This window comes from Numenius arquata, chromosome 5 (genome assembly GCF_964106895.1).
Source record: "Numenius arquata chromosome 5, bNumArq3.hap1.1, whole genome shotgun sequence".
In the NCBI taxonomy this organism is placed as follows: Eukaryota; Metazoa; Chordata; class Aves; order Charadriiformes; family Scolopacidae; genus Numenius; species Numenius arquata.
Window position 1 is genome coordinate 29,788,326 of NC_133580.1, and position 22,665 is coordinate 29,810,990.

Genomic DNA, 22,665 nt, shown 5'->3' on the forward strand with positions numbered 1-22,665 from the left:
CTCTCTCACTTATATGTCTGCACGCATATGCAGATATATATACTAAGACTATTTATGGTATGTGGATTAAGCAGGAAAGTTATAATTTATTTTCTGTTTTTTACCAATGTTCTGACATTATTAGAACTGCGCTTGCAATCTGTAGTACCAGGAAAAGGGAAAATGTCGTAAAAGAACATTTTCTCAAGAAAGTTTGATAGACACAAAACCTTTTAGTTCTTGTTAGGGTGAAAAACCTAGAAATCAGGTTTCTTCAAAACTAAATTATTCAGAATTCTAGATTTCATTATTCAGTCTTATTCACTGCTCAAAGCACAGCAAATTTCCTTTTCTAAATATTTTTGAAGACAAGTTTGAAGTTTGGAATCAAAGTAAAACTGTTTTGAAACAGGCTCTTTAAAAATGGCATAGTGCGCTGCCATGTGTATTGTTGTCCAATGTTTAAATTTGGTCAGTTCACAAACAGGATGAGGATGATTTTGTCTGTTGGAGATTAATCCCCTTTCCTGGGATCAGGCTGTGCGCTTTTTCTGGTTCATTCATCATCAGTGATAATAATTCCGTGTTTGTCTTTTGGTAAAGAATTTTGCTGGTGATACACACACTAGAAGAGATTTCAGTTATTTAGCTGCATCCAGGTTAGCAGGAGTGATAGATGGGGGGAAAAATTTATTGTATTAAGAAAATTCATAAACCAGTGGATTCTAGATGGATCTGATGGGACAATTTAGCACAATCCTTTACTTCAGCAAGCTGATCTCAGGTGGAAAGACTAATTAAGACTTAGAATTTTTGTAGTGGAAAACTAGGGTTTCTTAGGTTAAAAAAACTCACGTGACAACAGTTGCGTTTTCCATCTTGGAAAACAAAGTTTAAAGAGAAAAACTTTGTTGTTAGTACAATGCCAAGAAGAAAACACAGAATTTGCCATCCTCTTTCCCCTAATACTTTTGTCTTTTGACATGTCTCCCACTTTTGTGGGCTGGGCTTGTCTTGCCTCTCTAAGGTGGAGTTCCTTCTGTAGTATCTTTGAAGCAATGGGCACCTTTTAATTTCCCTCTGTCATAGCAACAGGGCTTTAAGTACAGAGACACACAGGACTCGTTGGAGAACAGGGCATTCTCTCTGTATTAAGACTTTGAAGAAAACCAGAAGCAGTAAAAGAATTCTGTTGAATCAGAATCTGATTTCTATATAATTGCAGCTCATCACACTGCCTCCTATTTTAGAGGAAAACTAACACAGGTGAGACTGAAGATGGCTAAAATATATATACTCTGCCTCAAAGCCTGTTGAAGTTAGCCTAGCGTCAACTGATTTGAGCTTGCAGGGACCACTTTGACTAAGGTCTCCCAAAAGAAATAACCACAGTAATAATAAATGTAACATTGATGTCCTATAGCTATAGAAAAAATCTGGAATGTGAAGTGGAATCTCACTACTTTGTGCAACTTGACATATTCCTGTGGAAATCAGTGGGAGATTGCGAATTTCCACCAACAGAAAATCTGGCCCTGCAAGTAACTTTATCTTCTTTTAATTCCCATTGTTCCCAAACTACAATGCCACAAAACAAACCTGCATTAACTATTTCCTCCTGAAAGTGTGTGTCTTGGCATATCTGGCACAGAACAGTGGTTAGGGATATCAGCCGGCCTTCCATCTCTGGTTTTGTAAAATTGTATATCAGTTGAAATTGCCATGCAAATACGTGTTGTCTTTGTCCTATTCTTCAGCTCGAGAGCCACATTTTAAAACATGGCTATAATGCTTGTTTGCTTGTATAGATCTGTTAGCTGGTGGTGTTTCTCTCTCACATTCATCATGAGAATGCATTGGAAAACATGATTGTCAGTTACATAGAATTATTTCTAAGCATCTTCCTCCTTGATAAGGTAAGGATGGGATTGATAAAACAAAGAAATGTCCATTTGACATGCGGTGCTGTGACTCACTGGGTAAAACTTTTTGTGCAATGTGACATCAGGAGGTTTTCAGACTACATCAAGGAAATATTTATTGGCACTGCTGGTTTTGTGGCACAGAGAAAAGGATAAATAAGTGTAAAGGAACAGCTTTTTAAAATTCTTCTAGGAGAATTTAAATCCCATATTTTCCAACAACATGAATGTGGCTGCATTTGAACACTAAACCAGAAAGGTTTATAGTGCATATGGTACCTATTTGAATTTTTTAAATGTCTAATTTCTGCTGTGGAAATGGAGGCCAGCTTGAGTTATTTATTGTGGGATGCAGAAGGAAATCACGACCCTTTGCAGGGACACGTTAGAATCCCTGCACCATTCAGCCAGTTTTCTCCTGTCACACCTACTTAAATTTTCAAAAAGACGCTTTAATGTATTGAGTGTGCTCTGGATCATGCTAGTTCCTCGGCGCTTATGACAGCTTTCAGAGATTGCTGGTGGCTCCCAGTAGATTGTAATTCTAGAAACAGGAGCCTGATGCTAAGCATCACCACCTGTTCTCCATTATTTTCCTTCAGAAGAAAACAATGCAGGGATAAGATTACATACTAATGGAACCCATTTTCACTAAATAGGTACATTTGGTCACTTGTAATTTGGTGGCCCATAAAAGAAAAAAAGAAAATAGTAAGCTGTTTTCAAAAGGGAGAAGCAAATAAAACTTAAATGAAGAGTTTCCTAACTACGTTGACTAAACCCAATTGTTACATGGCAGGTATACCAATACGCAGTATGTAAGTACATACAGATCCCTGGTTGGAATAGCTGTGTTTTCAATTTGATTTGTTGACATATCCTAAAAGACTTTGGACCTCATTCATGTCTTTGTAAATCCACTACAGAGCTAGATTTGAACCTTTCTGGCATTTACACTGGAATTCCTATTTCTGCTTTGCTTAGAACAATGCCGATATTGTCTGTAACTGAGGGTCCTCTGCTTCCTCTCAGTAAAAAACCAACTATACGTAACATTGTAATAACAATACTTGCAAATGATGTAGTTGTTTGTTATATTCTGTTATCGTTTGCCATATGCCAGCATGGTCCCATCTTGTATCTCTGCTTTTCGTTCATGTGACATACAACTAGATAAGCGAAGGAATTTTAAAAATAAAACCATCAGTCCATCTCTGCATAGGTTTTAGCATGTGCACGTGGTATAGGTAGGCGGTACATTTTTCAAGCATGAAGGTATACATGTCTCCTCCTCTTGAAGTCCTGAACATGGTAGAATTATATAGAATCTGTGATAGCCTGGCTCATGGTAGTCACTAGTCCTGTTATAGATGCAGACCAGTCTCTAAACAGGACCCAAATCTGCTCCGTAGCACTTTTTGTTGCGGCTTTTCCTTTTGCCGAAATGTTGTTCCCAAGGCTGTTACAAACAAGTACTTTTTTTATAAAACTGCTTCTTGCAAACTCAAGGCCAGGCTGGATGGGGTTTGAGCAACTTGGTCTAGTGGGAGGTGTCCCTGCCATTGGCAGGGGGTTGGAACTAGATGATGTCTAAGGTCCCTTCCAACCCAAAGCATTCTATGATTCTTTAGTAAAAAGACTATGACTCTTTGGTAAAAAGTGATGTGTTTTTTTGAAGTGATGTTTGTTTTCTGAAGTGTGTTAGTTCCTGAATTTTGAAAATGAGATTCAGCAGTTAATTGAAAGGCAGCAAAGGGAGGGTCACTGTACTTTACCCACAGCTGTGCGCTTTTGGGGAGATGAGATGTTATTAGCAGTGGTTTTTTTCTGCATTCATGCTCGGGAGGTGCCACCTGCCAGTGTGAGCCCCATGTCTGTAGCCTTGTGTCGGTAGCACCCAGAATAGGTTTAACTTCTCCCAAACAATGGTAAAAGTCTTACCAGTCATTTTAGGCCCCACCCCCCCGTTGTTTTTTTTTTTTACAAAAATTAGGTAGAATCTGGAGAACTAAAAGGTTTGCAGTCCAGACTTCCTGTGTGATCTCTGGGAAGGCATCCAGCAGGGACCTGCAGAGGAGCAACATCATGCACTGAAGTTAGAGCTGACAGTAAAGGGTAGAGACCCACCACCCTCCTCAGCTGGGGCTTGACTACAAGCCTGTGGGTCTTTTCTATTTCACCACAAGCAGCTTGATATTCAAAGTACAGAGCTCCTGTACTCCCTCATTTAGGGCAAGACCTTCAACCAGTAATCTCATCAGAATTGATGGGGCCATGCATGTACTGGGCACTTTGTAGGTACTTAGGTCATTTTCTAGAGTAGGTTTCGTGGCCGTATGGAGCAGCCTAAAAGTCAGTGCTGTCTTAGCCATAATTACCTATGGAGAAAGGCTTAGGATCAAAAAGTAATCTGGTTTGTTCTCTCAGATGTGTTTGTTCTGTAGTATTGAACAGTCTTAACTCTCAAATTGGAACAGGTTTTGCTCAGAGGAAGCAGAAAAAGTAGATTTATGGAGTGTTCTACAACTGCTTTTTCTGAATGCAGTAATGGTTTTTAAAGTATTTTTAGACTTTCAAATGTGTCTAATGACTTAAATATTTATAGACTTGGTTAGTCTCCAAAAGCAGATTATTTAAGCTTTGAAAGAGTTTCATTTCAGATGTACAAAATGCATTTTTGAGGACATTGTCAGACCATGGCAGTACTCTGTGTGTAGATGAGTGGATGTGGTGTTTCAGAAAAATTGACACACAGAGTCTTAGCTTTTCCGTGAACAAGCCAGAGTGTTTGTATGCCTCTTTTAAAGCCTTTGTCCAAGTTGCTCTAAAATATCTTAAAGTGAATGCTTCCAGCGAACATGTAATTTACATTGCATAATATTTTTATGCTGTCAAGTATTGATGACCTGCTCTTAATTCTTTACTCATGTGCTAAGTCTTTAATGAGTAAATCCATTGTGAAGCCCAGCGAAACCATGGGATTATATGTCACAGGGAGGACTCTTCACATTAGGAAGACCTTATAAGATCATGCCTCTTTAGCCTTTTGATTTCCTAAATACATTAAAACCTTTGTTCTGATTTTGGCTGGGAAAGCCCCTTTGTTGGCCAGCCACAAAATTTCCATTCATTTGCATCAGGTTTTTTTTTTTTTCGTTTTTTTTTTTTTTTTTTTTCCCCTCACAGAGCAGATAACAGCAGTGCTGGATTGAATATCTAAAAGACAGCACTCTGGCACAGAGGGAGCCTGCACCCGAGCAGCGAGCGCTGTACAAATAGCTTTGCTGTTATTCATGTCGCCTGCTAATGAAAACAATGATCTGGGAGAGTCATGAACAGAGTTCTGCCTAATGGAGTCTCATTAAAACAACAGTTTCCCGCTTTTCTTTTGAACTTTTCAAAAGTCTTTCTTGACTTACACTCGATAGGAATGATAAGGGTACTACCGCACGTTCCTCGGCAAATCTGTAACACGCAGAAGTTTTTCCACTCAGATGTGTGTGTGTGTATTTACATGAAAGACAGGCCTAAGACACTCTCATTTCCAAGCCAGATGTACTTTGACTTGAAGACTTTAAGATAATTAACTTGAATTTTTTGGTATATGGTAAACAACTGTGGCTTAGCCATGAGTAAAAAGAAGCTAACACTGAAAAGAAATGAGGAAAGGAGGTCGGCAAAGGTTTGTATAAATAGCTGGAAGAGATGCTGGGGAAGATGCAGGCATTTTTATTTTGCTCCTAGCAGGCAGTCCCTACTGGCCATCACTCCACAAACAGCTGGGTTTCTTGGTGTGACAGATTGTAGTACTGCTGCTAATGCCGACATTTGTCAGTGCCTTCAATTTCCCTTCACTGGGTTTTAAAACAAGGACTTAAAAATGCAGGAAAGAAATAGCAAGGTCAATGATTGCGAAGGGGTGTGTGTAGACAGACTTTGTCCTCTGTTTAAAGAAAAATGGGCGAACTGCGTTAGCATGTGCTTCTTTATTTTTCCAGATCTCATGATCAAGAACGGAAAATCTTGTTAGTGCAAGGTGAGGAAAAATGAGAGAAGATTTGGAGGGGGATGTTTTGGAGAAGAGTGATTATGTTCTCTCAAAATGTGCTAGAAAAATGGCAAAATAGCAATGTAGATGTATTTGCACATTCAGTTAATACTCTGAAGTTTACAGATGCCTAACTGATGAGCAGTACTTTTATGATACAGCTTACTGAAGGACTTTTCTCAGTATCAGAACTGGTATCGGTGATCCCAGTGCTCTTTTGCACATTCAACCTGTAGGCTTCAGCATGATTGCATTGCTTTAATTGAGAAAAAAAATCTCTTCTATTGACTAAACCTGGATAAAGGTACTTAAATTAGATGAAATCTTCGTAAGTACACTATGTGCTGTCTAAAACTTAAGCTAAGTATTAAAAGTAATTCATATGCCCTATTGCTGCAGCTCAAAATAGCCTGACACCTTCAAACCAAAAATTTTGACTGATCATTTTAATTATACTGGTTTTCCTTTCGTGACAAAACTTACCTCTCCACAGTATATATCCTAATTGCTAACCCGTTAAGGTAGAGCATTGTCTTGCCTTTGGGCCAAGTCCTGAAGTGTCATATTTAAATGAAGTTCTGATTAAAAAGCAAACAGTGCACCGAGTGACCCAAGTACGAGTTTTCAGGAATAAAACCAGTGTTTGCTATGCAGCATGCCTATATATGTCAAAACTAAAATTAATTTGTAACAGCATAACTCTAGCATGGCCTCAGAGAGTCCAGGCTTTGGAGTGGGCTTTACAGGAGTGTTGAGAGCAGCAGCTTCCCACAGCAGTAACTGGGAGTCTGTAGCAGCTCTTCCTTCCCTACAGGCACCTGATGGCTTTGATGCCACTGATACCAGGGAAAACAAATAGCAATGACAATGGCATTTCACTGTGTCCAGGGAGGGGCGTATCTACTCATAGTCATCTGGGCAGGGGTCAAAATGTGAAGTCGTAGCAGCAAAGCCCTACAGACGTCTTTTACCTTCTCCTCTCTTCCCTTCCTATGTGTGTAGGAAAACTGGCAAGAGACTGGCTTACGAAATGATGGCCAACCTGATATTTAGCCCATCTCCACTGTATTCTAGTGACCATTTTGAATGACTGCCAGGAAGATAAATTCCTGAATTAATCAGGCAGCAAGCAGCTGCAAGGCTGTGCCCAAGTGCCTCAGTTTTGAGAGGTCCTCTTAGCAGGCAAAGTGCCGTTTGCTCCTATCCCATATGATCCTTTGAATTGGTTTCAAGGAAATGCACCTAATTTAACTAATTCTAACATTTTAACAGTGATGTTTTGTTACATTACACACTTATTTTACTACTTGAGAGAAACTTCTGAAGCCAGTGGGAATTGTGCTCGTTTAGGGATTCTGTGGTCTGTGGGAAAGGGCGCGTTTTCTGCCTTTTTTTTTTCTGTGTGTTTTCACAAAATATGCAAACACTTCAGTGAATTTAGACACTCGGATACGCAAAGAGCTTTCTAGTGGTTTTTGCAGCTCTTTCAGCAGAGTAGGTGTGTAACCACCACTGACGTAACTGTTGGTTCACTGCAGGCGGAGAGAAATCCTCAAGTCTGAGTGCTCTTCAGAGCACAGTGCTAAAGGTGTGGTGCAAAGAGCACCTTGCTGGGGAAATGCGCTGTCTCACTTGTTTCGAGTGCAAAGGATCCTGTACACTCCTGTCTCCTGGAGGATTTGAAGGGCAGGAAAATTAAAAGAAATTGGTTGACTTGGGGAAATATCCTTCTCGTGACTGAGGAAAGCCATCTAGTGTTACTTCATTACTCTTCTGTGATTAAGTACTTTTCATTCATGTCAGTCTAGTCTGATTTTCTGCCTCCTTGCAATGTAACTAGGAAAATAATCTGTTGCCTAAGAGGTGAATCATGTTTTGTGTACAGTAAACTATTACAAATATGCTTGTGTTCTCACAAGCATGAATATAAAAATAACATCAAGCGTTTGAACAATTCTGCTGCTGCTAGTTGAACTACCCAAGACTTAGTTAAAAATATTTTTAATCTGCTGAATCAAAACTTCCTTTTTCCTATTCCTTTTTTTTTTTTTTTTTTTTTTTCTTCTGGAGTGGCGTGTCAAGTACGGGGGAAACGATAAATCACATCTCCTTTACATCTTCCAGCAAACACTCTAGTATAAAGGTAAGGAAGGAAATTTTCCTTTGCTGTAATCCCATAGCCATCTTCAATAGTTGGTTTCGGCATGGAGTTTAAGGAGAGCTCTGCGCACATCCACGCTCTAACAGTTGTCTGGCAGTTGTTAGATAGGCTGAGTAAGTTCATCTGTAAAATATGCTTTAGGCAATCAATTTATTTTTGTAAAACATGCTTCCATGGGTATGACTAGAAAGTGGGACTGCACTTTTTCATACTTGGCTGATAATTGTGATTTGTCTTTGTATCCCTGTATAGAGGACATAATTATTAAAGATGCATTCGCTTATATTTAGCACATCTGAAAGGAAGGGTACAAGGTCAGAAAAAGGAAAGTATCATACAATTAAATGGGTGAAGGTTGAAGACAATTACTTGTGTACTGTGAACTCCTTATGTGGCCTTGGCATAGTCAAGCTATTTAATCTCCACTACCTTGGGTCCATTTGTTTAAAAGAAAAAAGAAAGAAGGAAGAAATTAAATTAAAAAAAAAAAAAGGCAAACAAAACCAACCAACCAAACCCCTTAAAATCTTTTCTACCCTTGTTTGGTCTTGCTTATGTAGACTGTCTAGCAGTTAAAGGACTGATCATGCAGAATTATAAGAAAGCATAGGACCTAGACACTGCCTGTGGGCGTGGTTATAATGCAAATAATACCAACAAGAGGAGTTCAGATATGGGTTGACTCTGTGTTTGCACTCTGGGGCATCTAAATGCGAGAAATACTTGCTAATGAAGCATGCGGTACCCTGGAGAATCCAACTCATGCAGAATAAAAGTTGTCAAGAAGGTGGTGCAATATTACCATGGTTCCTGTTTCTTTGGCTTTCCTAACAAGTATCAGATATACACGGAAGTTTTCATTACAATAAAGTTGCGTGAACTAAAAAGTAGTATCAGGTTGCTGCATCTGGCTTAGCTTTAGAAGTGGAAATATAGTAATGGGATAAACGAAAGGGCCACCCACTATAAAGTGTGGGTGACCAGTGTAAGGAAAAAAAATATCTTTAATGGATATTTATTCCAAAGGCTGTTACAAAGAAACTGCTCTCAGACTGATGTAGTGCCAAACATAGAGGATTAAAGTTTTTAATGACCTTTTGTTGATCAACATCCAAGACATCTAGGAACAAAGAAGAGATTCTGTAACTCCACACAAAGAATATTATTTTCAGACAAGACGAGAGTGCTTGAAAACATAAGTCCAGAATATATGTTAAAACATAGCAGGGAAGCAGATAAATACAAGTCTCAGCTGCAGAACAGCTTATTTTGAGGGTAGAGAACAGATTTATAGTTAATGCAATGTCAAACGCCAGAATCCTAGGTAACTACTGCATGCTGACAAAGACTAGAATAGGACAATGTCCATTTTGGCTTATTTCAGAAATTGCATAGGATTATTCCTATTTCTTCGGACTTTTTTTTTTTTTTTTTGGTACCTTTATCAAGAAATATATGTCCCCTGTAGGTAGTGGACCTTAGTGTGGATTTTATTTTAACTCTCTTTTTTCTCTCTGTTTTCTATAATGTTAGTTATTTTCTCTATGAATTGGGTTTTTTGGGAGATCCTGTTGTCCTGTCTCTTCTGTATTATGGTCCCTAGCACTGATGGAAGTCTTCCTTGAAAACAGAAAGGGGCCCATAAGATTGAGAAGAGGGTGTAGTCGGAGTACAACGTCTGGAATGAAAGATGGTCCCTCAGTGGCTATTGCAGACTGAAACTAAGAGCAGTCCCTATTAACTCAGGGGCTGCAGACATAAATGTAGTCTGAAGCCACCCTGTTCTTGCCTCCTGGACTGCATGTGCTCAGCTCTCTCTTCTGAGAATTGGGGCCTGGGTTTGTTTGAATTAATAGTGAAGTCATTACACTATGTAAATATGTTAGTGTTCATCTGGTTTTACTCACAAGTTATTCTTGCCTTACTGTGTTGTTCCTGTTTTCTTGTTTGTGCAAAATTAACGAGGAGCATTTTAAAAGAAAAGGGAAAAAAGGGTAAATAGTGTTGAAACCTTGATTGCTATGTTATTTACCACAGGTTGGAGCTGGGTAGGCAGCTCTAATTTAATCATATAATAAGAGTACAATGATTTTTTTAATGATACTGTTAGGGGTCCTTTCCTTTTCTGCCATCTTTGGCCTCCTTTGAGTAAAGTGTGATAATTTGCCTTAATAGCCTAGTATTATATATTTTCCTTTTACTGAGGAGTCAGATGAACAACAATATAAGTCTAACCACTTCACAGAGGTTGCCTGTGCCCTCAGGGGGATGTGATCAAGCCCTTTCCCAGGACAGCTGCTCTTTTGCAGGTAGTCACAGTGCATGAGCCCTGCTGTCTCCTCATACAAGCATTTCTGCTCCTAGAACGAATCAGGACGAGGAGCCGTGCTCTCGTATTGTGATTCTTCCTGTTGTTATGAAGGGGAAAGCCCCAGGTTACATTATTGACTTGTTCTGTTTCTCAGTCTCACTCATACAGAACAAATTTAAGAACTGAAGAAATATCATCCCTGGTTTGTTTTTTTGTTGGTTTTTTTTTTCCTGTCCTTAAAGCTTGTGAACTTCTGTGGCCACATCTCTGAATTCTGTGCTGCATGAGACTGGAGAGTGGGCGCTGGTGTAGGTGCCCTGGCGTTATTTGTTTGTTCTGATATTAAAGCAGAGCTGACTGATTTTTAATACCTGATTTCACTTTTCTGTTGGTGCTTTGGAGTTCAAAGGATTTGGTCCCTCTTAGTTCCCCTTGCAATGGATCAGTCACAGCCATCATGTTGCAGAGGGGCTCATGTAGAGCAGGAAAAGAGGGAAGGTGTTTTGAATATCAGATGACAGTGGTGGTTTCTAATGCGTAGAGAAATAACAGGGGATTGAAAGAGGTGTACAAGCCAGGTGTTCTCACATAAGTGGCCATCAGGGAGACAAACAATAACGCTGACATTCAGTAACAATGTTAGATTGCAGTCAGCGGTCTGCTGAGGTGGAGACTGTGGTTCATCCTTCTCAGACATAGAGCATCTGGTTGTCTCTAGAGCTGACACGAACTCATGTTTTTGGGGCTGTCCTTTTAAACATGAGGGCCAGAGAAACTGCACTTTGAAAACTAGTGTCTTAAATGCTTTGCATTCTGCAATGCAAAATGTATTCTGCAAGGAATACTTAAAAGTAATTTCTAGAATGAGGACTGCAGACGCTGCACAAATGTTTATAACGTGGAAGCATTCTCTCTTCAGGCACTGTAGCAGACAAAGGGAGTTTTTGTGCTGACTTCAATAAGAAAGGGTTTCCCCCTTTTTCTAGATTTTGTGAATATTTAAAAGCAAAGGAAGTTTACTTCCTTAGTAGCTATACTACAGAAGGTAAAGCTGTCGTCTCATTTTTCTTGCTGTGAATACATGCTTGCAGAGGTGGTTCCCAATAAAAGCTCCACCTTGAAAGTGCATCATGATTTGGGGATGTTTGGATCCAGGTGTTAGAACAGTAAGTTACTGCCAGTTCCCTGCAGTGTTACTCCACTCCCAACCACAATATGTGAGTATCTACCTGTGGTTTAATGCTTGGTGCTTTGTGAGCCATAGGATCTGCTAGCTGTTTCCATCTGGATAGTAAACTTAGATTAATAAAAAACTCCATACTTCTAGAATTAATAGATCCAGAGAGAAAACTGTTTTTGGCAACCCACTGTTCACCCATTGCAGTAAACATGTTGATCAAAAAGCCAGAAGAATCTTACTCTGGAACAGATGATAAATAGCCAATTAGAGACAAAACTAAAAAGCAAGACCATCAGAAAAGGGGCAGGGAAAAGGCAGAGATAAAAGGGCAAGAAGTGTCTGCTGAAAAGGCTGGACATGGAACAAAGTGTGTGTTAACAAACCTTTATTCTTCGAGCAGTCTTTGGTGATGCATTCGAAAATGACATAAAATCAAGACCTAGAGGCTTCCTGTCACATTGATTTAGTACTACATTGTTGACTTCAAAGATTACCTAATGTTGTTTTGGTGTTCTCTGTTGTAATGCCGCTGCTGGTAGTTCACCAGACAATATGAATCATACACATTGAGACAAAGTCCATAAAATTTGGGGTCAAACTGACTCTTCCCCAAAGTTTTGAAGCTTCCTTAATCGTGTCTTCTGTAAGGTACCAGTTCTATGGAGCAGGAAGCTGCCTTCAAAATCAAGCAGTGTAGGAGGCTCATGGTCTTGCCAAATGTTGAGAAGGACATACTGCTACGTGATTCCACGGTTATGATACACGGTAAGGAGGGAAAACTCGAGCAGCTGGTTATGCACGGTGCTCATAGGGCAGGAGACATGGTATGCTTCCTTTGAAATGGCAGGATTCAGCAGAGTGACACCAATGCGGATATAACGTTGATAATTATTTGCCTTACATATGTTATCTGTATGTCCTTCTGAAACCAAGGTCAGCTTTAAACAGACACTACCTCCTCCCAGTAGGACACAAAATATAGGTAGTTCTATAAGAAAAGGTGTTGAATTGCAAGCTGTTGAATAAGAGGTTTTGCTGTAGACCTAAAATGCTTGTTGAAATCTACCATGTGGGCGAGGAGATCCCATAGGGTCACAGTATGAGTGAGATTTCATATGGTAAAAGTCTTTGGATGCTTTCTCTACTGGAAGAGGTACCACTCTTGCTGGCTAGCTCTGTGTGCATCCGGGCAATACAGCTCCTGTGTTTATTTTAAGGTGTTTGACTCTTTTTCCACCAGGTGCAGCTACATGTTCTCCCTAAGCACAGCCCCCCGCACAACTGCCTACCACTTGCAGAACTGGAAGTTGTTTTGTATGACATTTTTGTTGGGATGAGGAAAGCCTGAGTCAGGACCCACATGAGTCCTGCAGCCTTGTCGGTTCAGAGGGACCTCAGTGAGGTTTGTTTTTTGGTTGTTAAGATCTGAGTTTTCTTTGGCTCTAGCAAATCATGAGAGCTGGACTACTGCATGTTTTAGAAATGTTCTTTCCCTGGTGGTCTAGCAGTGGATTGAGTATTACTTTGAAATATGAATATTTATTGTCTTAATAATGCAGGCTTCTGGGGCCATTAGCCACACAGTTTGAAGGAATGATCTTTGGAGGCTGCAGTATACATATCCACGATTTAGCATTCTGTAAATCAGACCTCATGAGCAGCAGTGTTGTTTTAAGTTGAAGAGTTAAAAATAAGTTACTGCTAGAAGAAAGTGCCTGCATTTAATCTAGAGGCAGAAGGTGGTGCTTTTCTCTCTGGGTCTGGCAGAGAAGTGGGTCAGAGATGTATTATTTTAACAAGAAGGCTCGGTGAGAAAAATGGAATAATTAAGCCTGTCATGGCAACTGAACAGAATAAATCTGTTTCATTGCAACTACTGTGAGTTTTGCTTTCAGGAATGGTCTGTGCCACAGCAGTCACTGAGAGTTGAGAGTTTCTGGTGAGATCAGTCTGAGACAGGATCCATGTCTGGAGCTGTCTGAGAGCACAGCATGATTTCCTCCGTGGGATAAATTAACCATGGCTTTCTGCTTGTGCACAGTGAGATCCCTCGCTATCATCTATGCTTGTGTTGAGCTAAGAATAGAAAAAGCAACATCAGCAGTGCTGTGGGAAAACTGCATTGCTCCAGATGGCTGCTGATAAACTCTTTTCTCATTTGGGATTAAAAAACAAAATAGTACTAAATGACGGTTATTTCCCATCCACATCTTAATTTACATGTTTGCTTAGCAGCTAGGAGAAAGTTAGGCTGAAGTTTGTCAGTTAGACATGGATTTGTCTGAATATACTTGAGAAGCTATCAGAAAGTAGAAAGTTTTCCCTTGCAGGGAAAAAAATCAACCCAAAAAGAGTTCAGAGTTTGTTTGGTTGGTTTGTTTGTTAAAAAGCTTTAACTTCTTCCCTTCCCCAATTCCTCCCTTCCCCACTCCATTTTGCTTTATCACATTTATGTGGTTCTGAATGAAGAGCTCTTACTTCCATTCTTGCAAAGGTTTATGAGATCATGTTAGGTCTTCTCCTAGACTTTCATAGAGAAGATCTTCATTCTATCTCCAAAGAGCTGAGTGGGACAAATTCCACGTGTGGTGTATTCATCTAGCTCTACAGGCCACATGTTGCAAGCAACTGTCCCACCAATGTTGATCTGCGAAAAGCCAAAACAAATTTGAGATCCTAACTCAGAATCAGGCCCAACCAAGGACTTGCATTCTTTGTAATTTGTCTTGACAGCAGGCTATTTGGGTAAAGCATATGCTTGCGTTTCCTAATTTATTGGTATGCTTTTACTTTGGATTAACTAATTCTTCAGACAGAGGGAGAAAAGCAAAAGCAGACTTGGCACCCCTGTGGCTACTTCATGTTTGCTCTATGGGGAGCAAATTCTTGCTCAGAAAGATAGCTCTGTCCTGTCCAAAGCAGGACAGGAAGGAGAGGCTCTCACCATGATTGAGTCGGTTGCTTCATCGTGCCTGATGGCTGTGGAATATTAAGCAATATGTGCAGTCCCAAGACTAAGGGCAAACAGGCTCTGTTGTTCATCGGTTACGTGGAGGGTAGAAGCTCTGTCCTCTTGCCCATAGTTCAGGTCAGTTTTGATCATCTAGTTAGCACACCGGCTGTGGGAAGGTCAGCTTCCACCTACTTTACAGTCATTTTAAAATTTATCAAAGTGAAATAGAGAAAAACAACCTTTTTTCCTTAAGTAACGAGTGAGTAATAGACTGAGTGGCAGTACCAATTCATTTGCCGTAAGCTGTCCCACAGGCATGGTGTGAATATAAAAGATTATATAGGTGTGATATGAAAGAGAAGTCTTTTGACAGCAGAAAAAGACATATCTGCTGGATGTGATAGCACAACCTAGTGACGCAGGTATTTGCACAGGGTATTAAGTAACTAGGGATTCTGTACGTACAAGATTGTGAGTAGTAGCCTAAATTTGATTTCTAACACACTCAAAGGTCCCTTCCAACCAAGAAGATTCTGTGATTCCGGTACCTAGGAAGTATGGCCGTTCCTGGAGTAATGTATGTGTCCATTTTCTTGAGCCACTTGTCTCACCTTTGCAATAGCCACTGCCTCTTTGCCAGGTGAGACAGTGATGAAGGATTGACCTGGGCAGCTCTACAGTGCTCTGACTTTCCAGCTGTACAACCGGCTGTGGCTTTTCTCCTGTTCTTCAGCTCAGTTCCCAGTACCATCACAGAATGATTGTATGAGACAGAAGCTGGCCACGTGTCCAGTAGAGTAACCGCAGTGATATTGTCATTTATGTGGTACATGAGACTTTAGTTCTCTTCTTGAGTGCTGCTCAGCATCCACAGTAAAAGGGTAATGAATAACCTTCATGCTGTTTCTTCTGCTGGGAGTGGTAGTAGCCATGATCTCCTGCCAGGACCAACTCTGCACTTGGACTTTATGATGTGTTTAAAAAAAAAAAAAAAAAGCGAACTGCTTCTGGGGGAGTCACTACTGATATCAGTTCCACCAAACCACTTATTTAGGCACAGCTTCTCTCAGTGTTGAAGGTGGGTCTGAAGCCAGCAGTGTCTAGGGCTGCTTGTGCTGGATAAGTGATGACACAGCCTAGGTAAAATATGCCAGTGGCTCTTCCAGCCTTTCTCTAACATAGTTAGCTAGTACAGCGTGAAGTAGCTTCAGCATAAAAACAAGCGCGACATCATAATATGAGCAAATGAGAGCCTGGTGACTAAGACACTGGCTGGGAATATTGTCTTCAAATATTTGCTGGAGGCCATGCTGAAATTCAAGCCCTTATCTCCCAAAGCTCAATAAAGTGTGTCTGCCATGAGTCTACTCACTCACCCTTCACCACATTATAGCATCTGTCTTTCTTACTCTCCCCTGGAGTGCTTCTCCATTACGTTTTATAGTGCCAGACAGAGAGACTTGGACTGACTGATTCCATAACACAACTTAGTATTTCTCCAGCTTGTGGTGAAACTCTGTGGTTCAGGAGGACCATATAAAATATGTGGGATAGTAAATGACTCCAGCAAAAATATCAAGAAAACATCATTGCACTGAGAAAAGGTGCTAAGTTCGATCTCCTCTGCCAAAAAGGGAAAACAAAGGTAGGAATAAACCTCACTCCTGCACATCCTCAAATCAAGGGAATGGCATTAGACACTTAGTCACGAAAGTTAGAGCGTCAGTCCCTTCCTCAGCTTCACTGTGAAGTTAATATGAAAGGAGGAGCCTCAGTAGTGCTCCTGGAAGGACTTGTTCAACTATAAACCCCTCCGGCTTTTCTCCTCTATCATCTGCATCATTTTCCTTGAATATTTCTATCATACACTCTTGGCATTTTGAATATAAATTCAGGAAACACAGGAATGGAGATTCATATTCTCTCTCTCAAACAGAAAAGTTTAACATTTGTGTGTTGCTATGAGCTGGCTGGCAAAGGTTAGTCTTGGTGGACTTATGCAGGGGACATCCTGACACAGCATGAACTGCAGCCATTTAAATATCTATCCTGAATCCTCCAACACTGCAAAACATCCAGTACATCTTTGCTGTACATTTTTGGACATGCATTATACAAGGGTACAGAAGTAATTGGAATGACTGAGGAGAAAACATCTCAGCAAGCAGTGCTCTTAATCAGACAACACATTCTGCAAATGCGACTCATTATCACAGGCAAATCTAGTTTATGTCGTGCTATGGGTGACTTGATTGCCTGTAATCTGGGCTAAAAAAAATAAATAAGATTGTTTAAATGCAGCTTCAGGGAGTGCTACATATTTTATCTCGGTTTCATCTGGTTTCCCATAATATCAAAGCTGTGTTTAGTGGATAGAGATTTACGACCAGAAAATGATATGTATAGCAGAAGAATGTGAAGGGATGATGTGCCTTGTAGAATTAGTTATCATTGCTGGGGAAGTAGAGCTGGTTTACAGCTTGCGTTTTGCCTCTCCATCTGGGACTGATTTGTGTCTTTGTGTTGTATATAGGAAATGTTCTCTGCGATTCTCTGAACATAAAGACTGTGTTTCAGGCACTGTGGTGTAGGAGATTTTGAAAACCTTGACTCATGCATAGACAGTTATTAGCATGTACATTTTTACAAGTATGTTTTCTTTATCTTGTATTTTTAAAAAATATATACATATTTATACATAGATTGGCTCAGCTACTGCCAACAATGGGACAATTATGAACACATTTCCCCTCCTGTTAGCCAAGGCAATGTACACACTATATCATTTTGTTTTTCTTCTGTATTTTAATACTGAATGCTGCGCAGCAATAGAAATTTCTCTGCTGAGAGCAGGAGTTATTCCAATGAATGTCTAGTGACTAGGAGACAGACACAAGGCTACGTAGGCATTTTTGTTTCCAGCTTTCTGTGATTGATAGCTAGTATATCAAATGGATGGTGGTTTTGGAAGAAAGATCAAGGCAACCGATGGCATCAGGCATTTGCAAGAGGGTTTTTCATATAGCTGGCTGGCAGCTGGTCTTTTGGGGTTTTAAATGGACTTGCCAGTTGTTGTCTGAGCTACATGTAACAAATTTTTTTTTTTTTTTATGTGCTGCTGTCATTTGCCTTAGGTAAGTAAATGTTTTGGCTTATTTTTCAATTTCAAAAGTGTCATCTTTAGGATGGGGCTCTAGAGTGGGATAAAAGGCTGAGTTATGTTACATTTGTTGACAATCTTTAATGTCAAATTTGTCTTTTATTCCATTTTATTACTTTTACCATTCTTAAAAACAGAGCTGCAAGTTTGCAGTTAGATGTATATCTTAAAATATCTTTTACATGTCACTCAGCCTAAAAGCCAAAAGTAAAACAGACACTAGATATGGTATGTGGGAGCATTCATTAGCACCATTCAGGATCAGGGAACATTTTTTTTTTTTTTTTTTTTTTTTTCAGAAAAGCTATTTGAGGAACTGAAAGAAAACTGCAAGTAGGCTTCTTGCTGACAAGATGCAGGTGTATACCACATGCCCATATTGGAAAAAAGATGCAGTTATGAAGGTCTTGATGACAGACAAGGGTCTAAAATGCCTTTATCTCCAGGTTTTGGCTAGTTCATATGTTTTTTATTTGCATTTCCCCCAGCGAGCATTGTTAGTATTTTCCGAACTCAGTATAACCATGCACAGGTCTATATAAAATCATTTTTCTGCATTGTAAGATCCTTAGTTTGGTAAGGTCTCATTTAAGTCAGGGAAGCCTTACTTTTGCGGTAACTATATCATAAATTGTAAATCAGTGTTAATGTTTCTTGCTGGAAAAATGAGGGAAAAATGAGATTGAGGGGACAGCACTTTAGTTCTGCTTTGCTAGAACAGGCAGAATCCACTTGTGCCTTAAGAGTACCGAACAGGTAAGTGCTTACTACTCCTAGCTAAAAGATCTGGCCTTCTTTGATGTTCATCCTCTCAAGGATGAACTCAAGAGGAAATGTTTATTCTTAAGGGAGAAAGACTTACACATACATCAGGTTACTCCAGATAGCTGCACTCTGGAATAATTCTTCAAAGAAGGATATTCAGAGGGCAGAAGTAATGGGGCAGCAGCACTTGGGAAATAGCCAGCCAGCATTTTTGGTACTGTGAAGTAAATTTTGACAAAAAATACAACTAATGAAATCACATGGGAAATGGCATGGTTCCCCCTCCCACTAAGGGGAGAAGAAACTTGAGAGGAACTTGCTTGCACTAGAGAAACTTGCTTTATTATCAGACCTCTTGTTTCTTCTGCGATTCTCAACAGAATTGCACAAAGACAGAGAAACAAGAAGTTCTCCATCGAAAAGAACAATTTTCAGGGCAAATTCTCAACTGCCTCCAAGCTTTTTCTTTTCTGAGAACAGTATAATCAAGCCTTGATTTAAAATATTATTAGAAAAGTAATCAGCCTACATTGAAAATTAGTCAGTTGAGCTTTTTGTTTGTGGTGATTAGTTAATTGCAAGACGAATTTTGAAAACAGTAAAAGCAATACCTCAATTTATTTAAAATGCCTGGAGAAAATTAGTTGAGGAAGCGTAAACATCATTTTCTAGAAAGTGCCCCAAATTTATTCTCATCTTTTTAGCTAAACAAATTCCTCAAGTATAATTTTGAAGAATGAAAAAAATCTATGATTAATTTAATAGGCAGTAAAATTAGATGCATAGTTGTAACTGTGTGGGAGACAACAGAAAAGATCCTGGAGTGTGGCAGTGTGTGTTGTTATGTCTCCTTAAAGCCTCACGTCTTTTCCTTTTGTAGGGATAAACTTTTTTTTCCTCTCCCTTTATGGGAGAATAGAGTGCTTTCACACCCTTTTTTTTTTTAAGTCAGTTTTCCTGTGAGATAACACTGGTTTCGATGAATATAGGAGAATTGTATACGTGTGTCACTGCTTGCAGAGAATTATACGTGCATGATAGTTTGTGCCGTATAATGTATTCCATGCTGCGTACCATAGGGTTTTGTTTAGCAGGTGGCAAGTCTAAGGCCTATGCTAAGCCCATAAGTGAAGTAAAGGTTATGAAAGTGAAATGCTGACCACTGATGTTGGTTCACTTCCAAGAAGTCCAACTGGTGTGAGCCAGTGGGGAGTGGTGCGATTGCAAAGGATCTTCTATTGATGTGGTGTAGAAGTTCACTGTGAGGACGGTGAACTTATCCATCAACGTATTTGACAGCTATCAAAGGAAATTAAAACTCCAAGGAGGCATTTAAAATGTTACCTATTGCAGGGTGTGTTTCAGGATTTTTACTGACTGATTGGCTCCGTTTATTCTTCCCTGTGGAGTTTTAAGCTCTTGTCTTTGAATCACAGGCCTGAACCCACAAAATTATGACTTCTCTTGTGCCAGCATATGTTTGAGGCAAGAAAAGATGAAAATACCAGGGAGCTGTTTGTATCTCCCTGATTCTTTAGGCAGATACATCTTCAACAGCAGCATGAGCTTAAAAATTGCTGTATTGCTGTAGTGGAGCATCTCTAACTGCATCTCCTAGCCCTAGTGAATGGTATCTCAAATGTTGGTTTCTTTGTTTGTTTGGGGGGTTTGGTGGTGGTGTTTTGTTGTTGGGGTTTTTTTTTTGGTTTTGGTTTTTTTTATATATATATATATTTTTTTTTTCACTGTAACCTTTCTTTTACGCACCAGGCCTATCCTTGTACCAATGATAAAGAATGTGAAGTTGGGCGATACTGTCACAGTCCTCATCAAGCAACGTCTGCATGCATGATGTGCCGGAGGAAGAAGAAGCGTTGCCACAGAGACGGCATGTGCTGCCCTGGGAACCGCTGCAACAATGGTATTCAGTCATTTCTTGGTTTTCCTCCATAAAATCAGCATTTTGATAACATCTGTTTCTCTATGTGTTCCAGCAGCAGTATTTTTTCCTGGGTGACTGTACTTCTTTTTCTAAACCAAGAAAACTTCATTTTCTACTTAATTTCACTCTATTTAATTTTCTTTAATAGTATTTCTGTGTTTAAAGCTTGTGCATCTCCAGGTTTTTCCCGTTTTGGGGTGGGGAAACCCAAAAAAGAAAAATGCTGCTGCTGCTGACTGGAATCACAGCACTACATTCAAAATGGTTTGATTCACTGGAAAACTGCACAGAACCTGTATTTTTAAGGAAGCAAGAGACTTAATGAATCCTTGAATCTACTCTCACTGGAGGGGTTATAACTGTAGTGTTTGTGTTCCCATACTTTCCTCTGGAGTCTGGAGAGAGATGTCCATGAGGCAGTCTCCAGACCATAAAACTCCAGTACTCAGACCACAAAACCAGAGTGACGGCGAAACTCTCTGACACTGAGTGAAGCAGAGCTGCGGTGAAGTTAGGTGCCAGGGGTTAGGGACAGAGGTGTGATTAGAGCTGAGCATCACTGAGGCCAAGCCCCAGCACTTTCATGGTCCTGGTCCTGATCCTGGTTTGTGTGTGTCTCTTGGCCGCTTTTCCTTTTTGTTCAGATCTTTGACTGTCTTTTCCTCACAGGCATTTGCATACCAGTAACTGAAAGCATCCTTACACCTCACATCCCTGCTCTAGAAGGGCCACGCAACAAGAAGAACGGTCATTATGCTAGCAAGGATTTGGGATGGCAAAACATAGGGAGGCCACGCTCCAAGTTGTCACACATAAAAGGTAAGATCACATTTGCACAACGGTGCTTTGTTCCTTCACGTTATGAATCATGGTATTGCTGTTAAGGTACAGCATTGCAAACCAGAAATAGCCAGGAATTTCACAGGGAGTGAATGTCTGTGGTGAGAATGCACAGCATGACTCAAAAAGTGATGTAACATTAACCAATGGTTCCGGGGATTGAAATAGCATCTGCTTTCTTCTCTGTATCACAGGTGGACTGACAATCTATTTTTCATTTGTACAAGATTGCATACATCCTCCCCTTGTACCAGTCATGTAATTAAGCACTTGTAATTCTGATTACAATCCTGTAGCTGAATTTCTCTTTACTGAGTCTTATGGCAGGTCTCATTAATTACCCCCTTGAACCTTTCTAATTCATATATTCCCTTGTGTTTACATCCTTCTCATAGCCACAGATGGAAATATCAGCTCTCCTTTTTCTGAGCTTCATTTGCAAGAGTCTGCACTGAATCTGTACTTTCACGTTTTCCCTTGAGGTAAAATAATTTGGTTGCTCTTTTTAGGACATGAAGGTGATCCCTGCCTACGGTCCTCAGACTGTATTGAGGGACACTGCTGTGCTCGCCATTTCTGGACCAAAATTTGCAAGCCTGTGTTGCATCAGGGGGAGGTGTGCACCAAACAGCGCAAGAAAGGTTCCCATGGACTGGAGATTTTCCAACGATGTGACTGTGCCAAGGGGCTGTCTTGCAAAGTATGGAAAGATGCGACCTCCTCTTCTAAGTCAAGACTTCACGTGTGCCAGAAAATCTGAATGAGGATTGGCGAGATAGTATTACGTGACTGTGGCTTTATGTATTTTATGCATTATGGCACGGAAACGAGGACTGCAAATGAAAGCAGAGTGGCTAAAGTAACAATTAGGGTAGGAGTAGAAGTGACACCAAATGCATTTCTTTTTGAGCTGGTGGTAAACACAAGTGCGGCTGGATTATTCCTACTGTGCAGCTCTTCTGTAAATAACTTCTACAGTTTGCAGGAAATGCTGGTATGCAAACAAGTACAGTGGAAATTAATGTCACTTACCTTGCTGTGTTGTCCCATGATGTTTCAGGGTTCAGTGTTAGGGCTGCAGTGGGTTTCCAGCATGGTAGTGACTGCTAATTAAATTGTATACATTGTACTCCTATAGGAAGCAGTGCATGCCAGGAAGACTCATCTGTCAACACTTTATCGGTCACATTGCAGGTGTGAGAAATGAAAATACAGTTACTGTGAATGTCCACAAGCCCTTGTGATGCAGAGCTGACACTTCAGCAAAGAAAGCACTCCTGCAGGACAAGAGTGCTATGTTTTGCAGGCCCTCGTGAAGGAGGTGAAAACTTGCCATCTCACAATCTCAAGAGAGCAGCAGTTTCTCTAAGAGGAGGCATTTAAAGAGGGTTTTGTTTCCAATAC

The 22,665-nt window shown here is 40.1% G+C and overlaps 1 protein-coding gene across 1 annotated transcript in view; it reads left to right on the top strand.

The window, feature by feature from the left end:
- DKK2 (dickkopf WNT signaling pathway inhibitor 2) overlaps window positions 1-22,021 on the top strand; it is a 39,867-nt gene extending 17,846 nt beyond the window's left edge. The window contains exons 2-4 of the mRNA XM_074148104.1: window positions 20,250-20,400; window positions 21,091-21,240; window positions 21,771-22,021. Coding sequence (XP_074004205.1) covers window positions 20,250-20,400; window positions 21,091-21,240; window positions 21,771-22,021 — 552 coding nt within the window. The remainder of the gene's footprint in view (window positions 1-20,249; window positions 20,401-21,090; window positions 21,241-21,770) is intronic.
- Window positions 22,022-22,665: the final 644 nt, after the last annotated feature.